Genomic DNA, 15,093 nt, shown 5'->3' with positions numbered 1-15,093 from the left:
AAACAGGACTTGAAAGAAATGAATATCACAGAAGATATCATCAGGGATCGCAAGGCTTTTGAGAATCTGGTTGCAAAACACACGTTCACGGAAAAGGCTAAAAGAACCACAGGGAAGCAATGGGTGGAAGAAGGCAAGAAACAGCATAGCGAGCTCATGAAGAGATTCTGGGAGGAGAAGAAAGGAAAACCATCATCAAACTAACAAGTTCTAACACGCTCTGTAAACAGGCATAACAAAGAAAGAAGAAGAAGAATAATGTTATTTGCTTCATGTCCCACTAATTACTTTCACGGTTTTCAGAGAAACCATTAAATGTGGCTATGGAAGAATGAGAAAACACTTATAAGGAAGTAACTTTTTTGTTTTACATTCACCTTCATGCAGCATCTCGAAACATATTTTAAATGAATACAAGCTACTTTTCTCAGTTTTATCCAAATACTGCAGTGAAATAATTGAAAGTAGATCATGGCCTGTGTCTCAGCATTTGCAGCTGTCAATTATCACTTCCTATCACTTACTATGAGACTGTATTTTGAAAACAGAATCCATATTTGAACATGGATACCACACACATTTTAATGCAGCAGTTGCACCGCCTCAGTGTGCGAGCCTTAATCTAATGAGGATCACTGGAACATTCACATCATCATCTTGGCGCAGTTGGTTCTTGATGACAGTCAGGTAAATGCTGTGAGCCTCTAAAAATGGTTTGAGACTCCATCCTCTTAAAAAATAATGGGGCATTCTTCTTAAACTGGAGCAGTTCTGTAGGAGATGCATTTTTAGGTGCATGCTGAGGATCAAACAATGACCCAATGGCTTCTACAGCCTTCCTGGTTGGATCCATGGTCCTTAAAGTCCTGATTTTTACTAGCATTGACTGGGCAACATCCGTAAGCTTGGACTGAACCATTATATTCATCTATTTCAAATTCTGGAGGATCATCTTGTTGAATACTCCATCATTGCCTAATAGCTTGAGCTTTACCTCAAGGTCATCTAGCTTCCTAGCGAGTACATGAATTGCTGGGTGCATAGGACCTCCAAGAAATTAAGCAAGTCCATAACAGAACAACAGAAATATACACTGCTTGTAATTTTATAATTAGTACTGTTGAAGTGCTTGTTGGAAAAATTTGACCTCCAGAATTTGAATCTTGCAGTCTTTTGAAAAATGCTACCAGATCTTTGACATGTGTGGCCATATACATTCCATCTTGTACACACAGGCATTGGGAAAGGTAGAATTTTATCCTCGTTCCGGTTTTCATGTTTTTCTTTTAGAAATACAGTGTAGATGCTTTATCGCGTATTTAAAATGGTATTCTTTTTCTTTACCATACATATGTTCAATTCAGCCAGCTCGTTTTCAAATATGCCAAATATGAGCCCAGCACTGGACATGACCTACTTTTTCAGTCAGTCCTTGAAGAGTAGTTACACATTTTGTCATGTAGCGTGCAGATCCGTAACTACTGCCACTACACACTCCTGTTCAATTTCATAGGAATTCAAAGATTCTAATGTAGCATTGGTGCAATTTTCTGCTGTTGGCAGAATCTAGAACTTCACAGGCAGCCAGACGGGTGTTCATTTCAGCTGATGGTACTGATAGACAAAGTTGTTTCAACACATAGCAGAAAAATGTCTTTGCTTTTTCACTCTTCTTTCACCGATCATGAGGATGTATTTCTGCCAGATCTGGTTTGCTGATGGTAAATCTCCACTTCCACGAACATATTAAGCCAAGTACGGATACAGTAGCAGGATTGTCTAGTTTCTCTACTGGTATGTTAGCTTTCACGTATGCAGTAGTTGTGTCCAAAATAAACTCTTCTTTTGAATCATTCACATGACTAGCATTTGATAAAGTTTCTTTCTAAGTGGCCACACTAGGAATACTAACTTCAAGACACAAAGTTTCTCGGCCCTTTGAATGATTCTCTAGTTTATAATGTTTGTCTAAAGTATCTTTCCTGCAATAATCTAACTGATGATCACAATATTTGCACATAAGAATGACACAGGAAATTATAAATCCTTCATTCTTATATTCTTTAAGTATGTCAGTGACAGAAACTGTTATCATCGGCATTTTAAAACACAATTAGTCCACTATTAGTTACATGTATTCATTTTAGATTTCAGATCTATTTGAAGAATGGCTCTCTTAAAATGAACAAATTCAACATATAAAAACAAGAGGAAGAATGGTTCCGCACTGTCACAGACTATAGACATATTTTAGTTTCTTTTTCAGAGTAGAGAAAATATGATTTTTTACTGGATTTTAGTGTCAATGGTTGAAACATTAGCTTTATAACAACATGTACAGTACGTCAACATTTTAGCAGATTATTTTTTAGAGTACCAATATAAAATAATTATTCCTTCAATTGGATTCTTTTATATTTCCACCATTCAATACTCAGTAAGATATAAATACATAATATTAGAACATGTTTCACTCTGTGAGACCCTTTTATTCATCAATTGAGTACCGGTACACAGGATTTTACGGAAGATAACATGAATTGTTCTCCTGGAAGAATAGGACAGGTTTTAGACTATAAAAAAGGGGAACTGTTGATATACTGTGGAAGTTTTTAGTGTGAGTGCTTATTTTAGTGTAAACAGTATGTTTTAGGATCAAGGATTTTGGAACTGTTTTGAAGATCGCTGAGGAAGAGAACGGATCAGTTTTCGAAACATGTTCGATGTAATATGTAATAAGTAAGTTATATACATATAGTAAAACCTCATTATGACGTTTCTGCATGGGACAAGGAAAAAGAACGTGTTAAGTAAGAAAACATACTACTGAATACATGAATAAAAACTATCCAACAGGGTTATGAAAACACTAGATACAATTTTTTCCAACATAATGGGTTTTTATGTCTTATATTCGCGGCTACAGTGAAAACTCTATGAGAAGAGAGTATTAAAAGGTGTGAAAAACACGAGAGAACAAATATGAAAACTTATTCCGGTGGGGCTTATAAAATAATAATGGAGTGAGAAGTGTTAAAAACACCAAACAACAAATATGAAAACATTTGAAGGGGTCCCATAAAAATATCAAAGTATTACTGCAGATCACACTTGTTCTAAAACAAATGTTAGTAGAAGCCTTTTATTTTGGAGCAGTGAGTTATTAAACATTACTTTTCTGGTCACAAACTTAGAGAAGGAATTATACACGGCCATGTGCGACTGCAACAGAATGGCTTTGGCCGCCATTTTGAACTGAACAAATCTTTGACCGACCAAGACCAATTCGAGAGATCAAGTCAAAACTTTGTTCTTTACATACATGTAAATAACTTTGATGTTATATAAGCTTCACCTTTCATTACTAAGGCGCGAGTCGCTACCCTCCACTATACAACTAAACACGAAATACATTTCTAACTTCTGAATGGAATGCGAATTACAAGCACAAACAGGCTCATTGTGTTATTCTGCAGTTTCACTGCTAACCGGCAAGAAAAACTTAGCATTTCTAAGGCTAATGGCTTGCTCCCCAAAGGTTCAATTTCTCCTGTGAAGTTCAAGAATTCAAGGTCTTTTCCCATTATCATGCAACTGCGGCAAGGGCTCCTACATGAGTTGGAAATCACGTTCCTTCCACAAAGGATGACAAATAACATTTTCAGAGCTAGGAAAAATTTGATCGTACCAAGGGGTAATAGCGATAAGTGAGGTATGTTTATATAAATTTAATACGATGAGAATCGGGACTTAAGAATTCACGACGTGCTAAGCGGGAAAACTTGTTAATAAGGAATGCACTAACAAGGGTTCACTGTATGTGTGTATGTAATTGTACTGACAAGGAAGACCTATTCATAGCACTGTTTCACAGGATTCCATTAAATGATTCCGTCAATACGGATTGAACAAAACCAAATATGGTCAAGTTTATCAATACTTAAATGTGCCACTTCTGTACAAAATTAAGCTTCAGAAAAAAGACTACATGTTCTGTCAGCAACATCCCTTTTGGAACTGATTAGACCTTGTCAATTGGTGCACAAGCTTGCTGAATAATTTAAAAAATGCTTTAGCTAACAAGTTTCTGTTTAAAGAAAATAACTTTAAGAATGGATGGAAACAAATATGTGTAATTAGTTCTGGTTAATTTGTCATTTTCGAAAATTCTGTCAATATACACATCAGCTCTGGCAAATCTTTGTCTATATACAGTGTTCTTTACATATATGTAAATAACTTTGATGTTATATAAGCTTCACCTTTCATTACTAATCCAGAGATGCCAACTTTCAAAAAAGGTAATTCGTAATGCAGCCGTTAGGGCACGGGGGGGGGGAGGGCGGTCGTAGATTTTTTTTTTTTCGTGATCTTACTAACTTACATATCATTTAAATCTTGTAGTTACTGTTTGGTAAACGTACACTGGTAACATGCTTTTTCTTTTCATATCATGTGCATTCTCTGCATTAATAGAGCACTTAACAGTTCGGAGTTCATATTAGCACGAAATTCAGTCTTGTTCATTTTCATCATGCACATCCGAAACATCGCGGCTCCACACACTACAAAACACGTGTGAATGAGATTTTGAGGAGCGCATTAAACTGGGTCATTCTTCCGAGTTTAGCTCCCAAAATTTTCAACTATATTTATTACTAGCGTCACTTGTCACGGTAACGTAATCACACGTATTTTCCTGCACAAGAAATCCCTTCATTATTTCAAACCTTTCGCATTTCGTAACACACGATTAGCATATATCCTAGAAGAGAAATATATGTAAATTTGGCAAATAAAATCGCAATAAATACTTCTTCAACAGTCACGCAAACAGTATTCACAATTAAACGGAGTTTCTCACCACTATACCGCCAAAACAAAGACAAAAGAACTCTCATACTTGCATGCACGGGTGGCCCAGATTGGTTGCGCAGTAGATGTTAGTTTTCCCTCGTCCTGCTCGTGACGTCATCACAGGAGCACCGTGACTGTGTAGCATACAACCGCACGTGTATCTTATATCGTTTATAGCTGTCTGTCTTATAAAGACAGGATTTCTACGTAATATCTATACGTAATTTCTTTCCGTATATTGCTGTTGGTTTATATAGTGGCCTACTGTATTTTGCGTAGTGTGTGTGTGTGCGTCTCGTAGTTCGTTTCTGTGAAATCTCTGTTAAGTTGCTGTGTTTCGTGCAGTGAGGTGCACTTAATTTCTTTTCGTTAGTTGCGTGAATAGTGAATTAGTAGCTGGAGTGAAATTTCTGTGTTCATAGTATCATTGCGATAGAAAACCGTGCCGCAATCTACAGCGACACCTGATTGTTCAGCAGAGGGATTTCGATACCTCGCCTTCCGTGGAAGAAAATATGACAGGTCAATGGGAAATCCCACCGGGGAAATGCTTTCCATTTCTTCTCGTACAGCCCTTGTGGGATGAATAGAGGTTATCTCGGGGAGGTCTACTCGTTCCATCGGAAGAAGGGTAAACCAAATAAAGGAATTTAAGTTAATTTTGACGGACACTCATGGAGGTGTTGAACTGTAACCAAAAAATCCACGGCACGTAACGCCCTTGAAAGGGCCTTGGCCTGCCCAGCGACTGCTGCTCAGCCCGAAGGCCTGCAGATTACGAGGGGTCGTGTGGTTAGCACGACGCATCCTCTCGGCCGTTATACTGGGCTCCTCAATTCTAATCACGTAGGCTGAGTGGACCTCGAACCAGTCCTCAGGTGGAGAGAAAAATCCCTGAACTGGCCGGGAATCAAACCCGGGGCCCCCTGGGCGAGAGGCAAGAACGCTACTCCTACACCACGGGGCCGGCGCTGAACTGTGACGCATACCTTATATTATACGCAAAGTGTGTCAAATAATTAACACTAAAATCCTCGCTGTACCACAAGAAATAGTAAAAATGTATGTTAAAACGAGAACATTTATACGCATACGACAAATGAACATTCGGGCAAGAACTGAAAAATCCATAGCAGCTCATCGGCGAAAGGCACGACAGTGGATTTCATCTTCAAAAGCAACCACTTCATGACATCTGATCTCACGGGTAGGACTGTGTTCTAATTGTTTTTCCTATTCTTTCTTATTCTTTAATTTTAAAAAGTAGGAATATCTATGCATGGTTTCGAATATGAACTTACTTCTGCTGCTATTATAATGTGTGTTAAGCTCTAAACTCAATACCTGTGGAAGTAAGTCAGTATATCGTATGTTAACATACGGTAGTTCCATTACGGAAGTTTTGCTGTCAAAATTTAATATTACAAACATTTCATATTTCTAAATATTTGTGTTAACAGATTTGAGAGCACGTAACCTTCCTCAAACTAAATAGAGGAACTTGGAAATGTTAATAAATTTCAAGCGTTGGTCAATGCACCGTTACATGACATTTATACCTTATTCGTACGAGAAATAATGAAAAACTATGTTATACTCTTTTTCACTCGTACAAAAGCAGTAATCTTTATGTCTGGTCTGCAATTAGTTCTGAGAGACTGTAATGTTTGCTGGTATTAGGAGATTCCTACTGATTTGTGCGCTCTGGACTTGGCTGCTTTGCTCCTACTGTGACGTCATTTCGTTAACCAATAGCAGCTCGTCTCGCGTTGGGCCCAACCTTTACTAGTGTCGTTGCTACGAGATATATCTCGTAGGCAACGGTAGTGTTTAAGAACCTTGCTTGCATGGAAGTCTGATCATGTGACGAACAAGGACAACAACTCCGCAAGATATGCCACTTCACAGGTGCCTAAATCTTCGGTACTGGAAGCACACACTGCGTTCAGCACGTGAAAACTCGAAATATTCTTAAACGAACGACAGGAAAGGGGGATAAATTATTTCTGAGAAATCTGAAGATAATATTCCGAGAATTCACGCCGCCTTGTGTGTCCTTTTGAACACTTCATACACTTAGATTTAAAAATCAACAAAAAATCGTAATTTGTGGTGTGTGATTCGTAAAGGCGTAATTATGATGGGTAATTCGTAATTATTACGATTGAATCGTAATAGTTGGCATCTCTGCTAATCATATTACAAATGTTTCGTTTCATCCACTATCCTGTATCCTGCACAAAGAGTTAAAGTGTGTGACTTTTTTTCTCTACAACTTTTATGGTCTGCAGGCATCAAGTAGAATTTGTGACAGGCACTTTTCTGGGTACAGTTTACTATAGTCTGTAGAACAGAGCAATGTCAAATTGGATATCAACAAACATGGCAATGCATTCTAATGTTACCAAGTTGGTCAAGGAAATGTTGCCAAATCATAATAGGATGAAAACTTCACAAGGCAACACCATAAGGTCAATTAAGAATGAAAATAAATGACAATGACATGATAGACAAACAATGGTTCATCTGTGAATGTAATCCTCCTCATTCATTTTATTCAACTTAATTTTACTGATATCATTCATAAATGACAGTTCTATTGAAAAGTGAATTTAGCTTGTTCTACCTAATCACTTCATTGATATACAATTTCACTTACCTGAAAGAAATATATTAACTAGTCCTTCAAGAACCTTCTTTGTATAATAATTGTGAGTTGACAGCAAATCAATAAGAAACGCCTCATATTCCACAGAACAGGAATGGGACCTGTGAGCCCATTTCAATCTCTGGAAAAATAAAAATAAAATGTGAAGTTAAAAAGTTCAACTGGAAAGAGAGAAAAAAATTCTGCATATTTCTCTATGGTATTCAAACCAACTAGAAGCATCAACAAAATTTCCTATAATAGGCTGAAAATGTAAAATACCGTATAATCTCTAATACCACCCGCACTGTTTTTTCGAAAATATCGCTTCCAAAATTGGGTGCGGGTCTTATTTAAAATTTTGGGAAATTTATCATTCCGAATGCACGAAAATTGGGCATCACTGCCGGTGCAGCTTGGCAACAATGCTCTCTCCGCTCTCAGAATACACTACTTCCGCGCTTGGCATCAGTCTCACGCACGTTCTTGGGAGTATCAACACGAATTCCACAAAACGTTTGCGATCTTTTACTGCGAGTGAGAAACTGAAAGTAGTTCGGGAAGCCGAAATTATTAGAATTCGTGCCATCGGTAGAAAATACGATACTGACGAGTCGTGTATTCATGATTGCAGAAAGAAGAAAAATGTGCTATTAACATGTAGTGGTGATCATAAAGCTTCTCGTGGACTGAGTGTACAGTTTCCAGAAATTGAAAAAAAAACTTTATAAATATGTGACAGAAAGGCAGGAATTGGGATATGGTGTGTCAACCGAAATGTGTCAGCTAAAGGCATTAGAGATCGCAAACGAACTTTCAATGGAAGGGTTTAAGGCAAGCTGAGGATGGGTTTGTAATTTTTATAAAAGAAATGGTTTGAGCGTACAAAGGCATACCTCAACTTCACAGCGTCTTCCTGGTGCCTACGATGAGAAAGTCTGATGAGAAGTTATTGTCATTTCAGCATCACATAATTCGGTTGCGGAAAGGAAAATGCATATTTGCTTTACCAAATTGGCAATGCAGATCAGATGCCAGTCTACTTTGAAATGCCAATGGACAGGACTGTGAATGTTAAAGGTGCAAAAAGTGTTACCATTAGAACAGGTGGTAATGAAAAACAACGGTGTACGGTAATATTGTGTATTCTCACTGACGGAACCAAATTGCCGCCATGTATTGTTCTTGAGCGAAAAACGCTTCCTAAAAATCGACTCGCTGGTGTTATCGTCAGATCTCAGAACTCCGGCTGGATGGACAGTTCACTTGTGGAAGACTGGGTAAAGTGTGTCTGGCAACGTCACCCTGGTGCATTATTGGGACAAAAGAGCTTGCTTGTTCTTGACAGTTACTGCGGCCACGCAACAGACGCTGTGAAGAAACATATCAAGGATGGGAAAACTGACCTAGCAGTCATTCCGGGCGGGATGACGTCTATGCTACAGCCGCTGGATGTCTGCGTGAACTGTCCATTTACAGCAGCCTTGAAACAGCTCTATACAGAATGGATGGTGGCTGATAATCACACAATGACGCCAACTGGTCGCATTCAACACCCGGAAGTTCAGCTGCTGTATTCGTGGATTTTGATGGCATGGAATCGTATCAATGGAGACCTCATACGGAAGAGCTTCAGAAAATGTAGCATTTCTAATGCTATGGATGGCAGCGATGACGACATTTTGTGAGAAGGTAATGGTGATGAAAGTTCCAAAGTTGGTACTGATGATGATGATGATGAATGAACTCGTTGGATATCGTTCTGGAAATGTTTGTTTACTTTTATTTGTATTTTCTAATCATTTGATGTGTGTTGTAAAGATTGTAAACAATTTTGACTTCACTTTTTTTCTTAAATTTTGTTCTTTCAAAATAAGAGTGCGGGTCTTATTCAGTGGCAGATGGTATTCGAGATTATACGGTACTGTTTGCTATTTGTGTCTCAAGGGCAAGCCCGTTATGGCCCAGATTAGTATTTAAACAGAAATCTATTGAACTATTACATACAAGTATTGGACTGTCCATGTTCCAAGTGTTTTTGACATGTATAAGTTTGAACATTCTTCATAAAATCATATTCTTTTAGAAAATATGTTCTTTCTTTATTCATAACAGAACACTGCAATATGGAAGCATACAAAGGAACATATTTCATACAACAGTAAATGATATACAGTATAATATAAATCTAACAGTAAAACTGAATTACATTATGTTGCTCCAGTACTGAGCTACTTGCAGAACCATGTCTGTACCATACATTAAACATATGATACATTATAATACCAACAAAGTATCAATTGACCGTCTTTTAGTAAGTTCAGGCAAGTAGTAGCGAGTCCTTATTGAGTTTTGAATAGGGAAAAGCAATATATGAATTTTCAATATGTAATGCTGCTCACCCATTAATTCTTCATTAAGAAAAGGAATTCTGAACAAATGTTTAAAAAAAATCAGTAATATATATGGAGGAGGTGTTGGCAGTGTATTGTAAAATTCAAAGCTAGGATTTCAGTTTAGAATGTGAAAAAGATTCTGGATGATCTCAGAGGTACATGTTTCATACAAAGACTTCTCACGTTTTGGTTCCACAAAGTCTATCAGTGAAGAGTAAAAGACTACTATTTCATCACCTTTTGACTTAAACAGTGGCTGGAGATGAAAATGGATTGTTTAAAACAGTGAAGTGAGGTACTGATACTGGTGTCAGGATGCTTAACGATAGAAAGAAAAGAAGCCAGAATTACCAGACAGAAAGAACACTGTTCTATCTAAGTACACATTCCATATTTCACTGCATAATCATTGCAGTTTTTATAACAAATTTTTCAAAAAAATAGTAGGATGCGACCAATACATGAAGAATTCTTTAATACCAGTAATTGTATTCCTGAAAAATTTCTTTCCACAGCTCTATTTCCATGCTGTTCAGCGAAGACGATTACGTTCAGCTTGAAGCCTGAAGATTGGTTTCTCTAATTACCCATTATCACGAATAAATGCTTCACACGTTAATGTGTAGCTACAGCTTATAAATCTCATGTTTAATCCGTATTGGCTCAACACAACTAAGGTTAAGTTAAGAGTAAGTTCCCACCTTCCAATACTTAACAATTTCTATATAATAGACTTATTAATTACATAATATAATCCATATAACCTCTAGTACATGTTTCGTTCCGATATGGAACATCTTCAGCTAAAATTGGTAAAATGGCAAGACAATTAAAATACATTGATGTTAAGATGATACATAAGCTAAAAGATATGATAAAATGGCTCGAAAATTAAAACATATGATAAAGATGATGAGATAAAGTTCATTCATGTTGGTTAAAAACACAACAAGTCAGTTTTCAAGTGGCGAATTAAAAACAGCGATAAGGTTCTTCATGTTGGAGGCGTGTACATTTTGTCGATCTTGAAAATAAATTGAAGAATACAGGATTTTCTTATATGTGATTTATCGGGGAAATCTTGATAAAATAACCGTAGTTGAAGTTGAGTTTGGTAGGATTATTAAAATGTGTCTGAAACGAGAAAAGGAGAAGTGAAATAGAAAATATTATGAGGAGAAAACCTTGTTAAAAATGTATGTTCGCGAGAAAGAAGGATAATAGAGTTGATTACCTTAACCCTTAACTTAGCACCGTATCCATATGGATACACAAAACTCTTTCACTCGTTTTACGTTGTAAAACTGGTATTATTTATTCTTTGACTATCCTATGTTATTACATGACTATTACAAATTTCTTTGAAACACATAGCAACTACTTTGTAATAAGCGGGAAAGTGATAAACATTAGTTTACAAGATGGCGCTGACTAGTCAACTCATGTAGGTATTGTTGCTGTTTCCAAGTCAATATTACATTATTGGTGAAGATATTATTGTGATTATATTGAAGACAGCGTGGATAATAATATTAAGAAGGTAGGTAAATGATTAAAATGAAATTAGTATTAGTAGTTTTTGTGATGCAGGAAGAAATTCAAATGTATCCAATTGGATACACTGCGAAGACAGTAGACATATAATGTTTTATTCAAACGTATCCAATTGGATACATTGCCAAGACAGTAGACATTTGTAATATTGATATCTATGTATTCATATGTTCACATAACTAAGTTACCACATTTTAGGTTTTTATTATTATATCTTTAAAGAGGGAATTCATGTTTCTTCATTATTTCACTTAATGTGCAGTAGCTTATTTCTAGTTTGCTATTACTGAGAAGTTTATACGTTCTTTGTGCAAGCTATATGATACATATTGAGGTTTTTGTCATGTAGTGTGCTAAAATCTCTTTCTTTCTTTCAGAAATTCTGCACACTTACAGATAGAATGATGGCAAACTATTATAAGGCCAATTCTTCATCAACGGTTTTGAAGAATGGACTGAAGGAACGAAGGGAAGTAGTTTCAGCGTGTAAAAGTCATGCAAGCCGTATTATGGCTCTTGTTCTCCCGTACGATTCAGGTTCAAGCAGCTCAGATGATGAAGAATCGCTCGTATTCAAAGGCTGCGATGAAATATACAGTGGGTCTAGTAATCTGATTTCTATTCCAAGAGATAATTTGCAAACAAATATTGAATTTGAAGTAATGGAAGAAGGTGAGTGTGCTGTTGACCTGGAAATGCAAAGGTCGTCAAGAAAAAAGTATGCTCTTCTGAATTTAGCTGGAAAAAAGAACCATTTAAGTGCTTAGTCACAGACATTGACATTGTCAATGGTTCCACGAACACAACTCCGCCAAGAAACATCAATGTTCGTAAACCTCTTCAATATTTTTCCGATTTTTTCTCTGACGACATTTGGGACCTTATAGTAGAACAAACCATTCTATACAGCTCCAGTCTGAGAAATAATGCCATTCATGTTACCAGAAAAGACATTCAAAATTTTATTGGAATATCGATTGCAATGAGCGTGGTACAGATGCTTGCATACACTGATTATTGGTCTGAAGCTCGTCGCTTTGGGAAGATTGCCTCTGTAATGCCCTTAAAGAAGTATCAGTTGATCCGTAGATATATGCACTTTGTTGACAACACTCTTCAAGCTCAAGATTGTGACAGATACTTTAAAATCCGTCCCTTAGTAGATATTGTGAGAAAAAACTTTTTGGCTGTGGAAGAAGAAGGAAAGAGTATAGCATTGACGAAATGATGGCCCCTTACAAGGGAACTCTAGCAGGGAGCAGATGTCAGTACATAAAAAGCAAACCTTATAAATGGGAGTTCAAGATTTTTTTGCTAGTGGCTGTACGTCGCACCGACATAGATAGGTCTTATGGCGACGATGGGAAAGGAAAGGCCTAGGAATTGGAAAGAAGCGGCCGTGGCCTTCAAGATTTTTGTACGAGTAGGAATTACTGGTATGATTTATGACATCTTACTGTATGGGGGTGAGGACACATTCCGTCAGCATGAGTTCAGCGATGCTGAGAAACGCGTTGGTCTTGGTGGGACAGTGGTTGTGGCTTTATGCAGCTCTATACAGAAAAAAAGCTTGTTCCTTTGTTTTCTTCGACAACTTCTTTTCGTCACTTGAGCTGTTGATTTTACTTCGTGAGAAACATGGTATTTTGTCAATGGGCACAATAAGAGGCAATTGTTTGAGGGGATGTCCACTGATTGAGGACCAGAAGCTCGCAAAACAGGCCAGAGGCAGCTAAGATATGAAATCATGTAATACCAACAAAGTGTGCGTCGTGAAATGGCAAGACAACAAAAGTGTTTGCCTTGCAAGTACCTTCTGTGAGGTTGAACCTTTGGGAACAATTAAACGACACGAGAAGAAGAAACTTGTGACCAAGAAAGCAGGCTCTGGTCAGGTCAAGACGATGCAGCAACAATGTGTAGAACCTCGTGCAAAGATCAATTTGCCTTGCCCCAATATAGTGCTTAAGTACAGTGCCTTTATGGGAGGGGTAGATCTTGCAGATATGTTGATAGCATTGTACCGGACTGCATTACGAACTCATAGGTGGTACCTTGCTATATTCGCTCAAATCATAGATATGTGTGTGTGTAATGCCTGGCTTATGTATAGACGTGATTGTAGGAAAGAAAACATAAAGAATGATTCGTTGAAAGTGTTTCGATGGAACATTGCTGAGAAATTGATGGCAAAAGGCAAGCAGCATTCAGTGAATCATTCACCGATAGTACCAGCAACAGGATGCCCAAGGACTCAAGTCGATGAAGATGTTCGCTATGATCGTTAAGAGCACTTCCCACAATATTGTGAAAAGAGGCGCTGTCGTTACTGCAAGAATGGATAAACCCACATGGAATGCATCACTGTGCAAGACTGTGCCTAACTAAGGAAAAGAACTGCTTTTACCACTTCCTTCACAAGAAACTTTTCTGAGCTGAGCTGAGCTGAACAATCATTTTGAACATGATATTGAAGTGTGGGTTCATGTGTTATTAAATATTTTAACAGCAGTTTATTGTTACCTTTAGACTGAGAATTTATAGTTTCCATGTTTATGTAATTCTTGGCAATGTATCCATATGGATACATATTAAAAGTGACAGTCAATATCAAAATACTTGGCACTGTATCCAAATGGATACATAATTATTTTTGTTGATTTTTACTATAAAAACCAACTAAATATTTTTAAACGTATTTTTATAGGTGTTAGAGAGCACACAAGATGAAGAATATGTATGTGTGGCAAAAATTTTGGATTAAAAGTTTGTTGTGCCAAGTTAAGGGTTAAAGACAATCTTGTCGTATTTAACGTCCTCCCTTACGCCGTGTTGTTAACTGACTGAGTCCTGTGTACGTGTGTGAGGTGCTTGCGGTGGGCGGGGAGTATTGGAGGGAGAGGTAAGTGACGTGAGGAGAGCGGGTGAAGTGTTGCGTAGGGTGGAGCTTACTGAGGAGTGGTGTTGTGATAGGCTAGGGGAAACGGACGGAAAGGTAGGGGGACAATTATGTAAGGTGGAGCTGTTCGGAAGGAGGTGTGTTGGTTGTTTGTTGGGATTCTTTTTGATGGTTTTTCTGGAAGAGTCTAAATTAGTAGCCTCTTCTAATAATATATTTATGTTTTCCGTAATTTCGTTAACATTCTGGTTGGGATTTCGCTTTTGATCAATTTCAATATAGATATTTTCAAGGATATTCATTAATTTACCTTTGTTTAGCGTTTGTAGAATGGTTAAGTCCCTTTCTATCGATGTAAAATTGTGTTTATATTCGGTCATGTGAAGACTCATGGCCGAGTACTTCCTGTGTTTTTCGGCATTAATATGTTCTTGGTATCTTACTGAGAAATTGCGGCCTGTTTGTCCGATATAAGAAGTGGCACAATTTGAGCATTTAAGCCTATATATCCCGGAATTTAAATATTTGTTATTACTTGCAATGCTTTGGTGATTGAAAATTAGCCGTTGATTGTTGTTATTGGTGCGGAAAGCAATATTGAAATTAAATTTCTTAAAAATGTTAGTAATCTGGTAAATATTCCCGTTATTATAAGTAAAGGTGGCGAAGTTCTTCTTTTTATGTTCTTTTACTAGCTGCGTTTGAGGTTTATTCTTCATTTTATTCACTAATCTATCTAT

At 37.2% G+C, this 15,093-nt stretch overlaps 1 protein-coding gene across 2 annotated transcripts in view; it reads right to left on the bottom strand.

The window, feature by feature from the left end:
• Positions 1–15,093, bottom strand: part of Tif-IA (RNA polymerase I-specific transcription initiation factor RRN3 homolog Tif-IA) — a 164,954-nt gene that overhangs the window by 98,303 nt on the left and 51,558 nt on the right. For both annotated transcript variants that reach the window (XM_067137780.2, XM_067137781.2), the window contains exon 4: positions 7,517–7,646. In XM_067137780.2, coding sequence (XP_066993881.2) covers positions 7,517–7,646 — 130 coding nt within the window. The remainder of the gene's footprint in view (positions 1–7,516; positions 7,647–15,093) is intronic.

This window comes from Anabrus simplex, chromosome 1, assembly GCF_040414725.1.
Source record: "Anabrus simplex isolate iqAnaSimp1 chromosome 1, ASM4041472v1, whole genome shotgun sequence".
Classification (NCBI taxonomy): Eukaryota; Metazoa; Arthropoda; class Insecta; order Orthoptera; family Tettigoniidae; genus Anabrus; species Anabrus simplex.
This window is presented reverse-complemented; position numbering and strand designations above follow the sequence as displayed.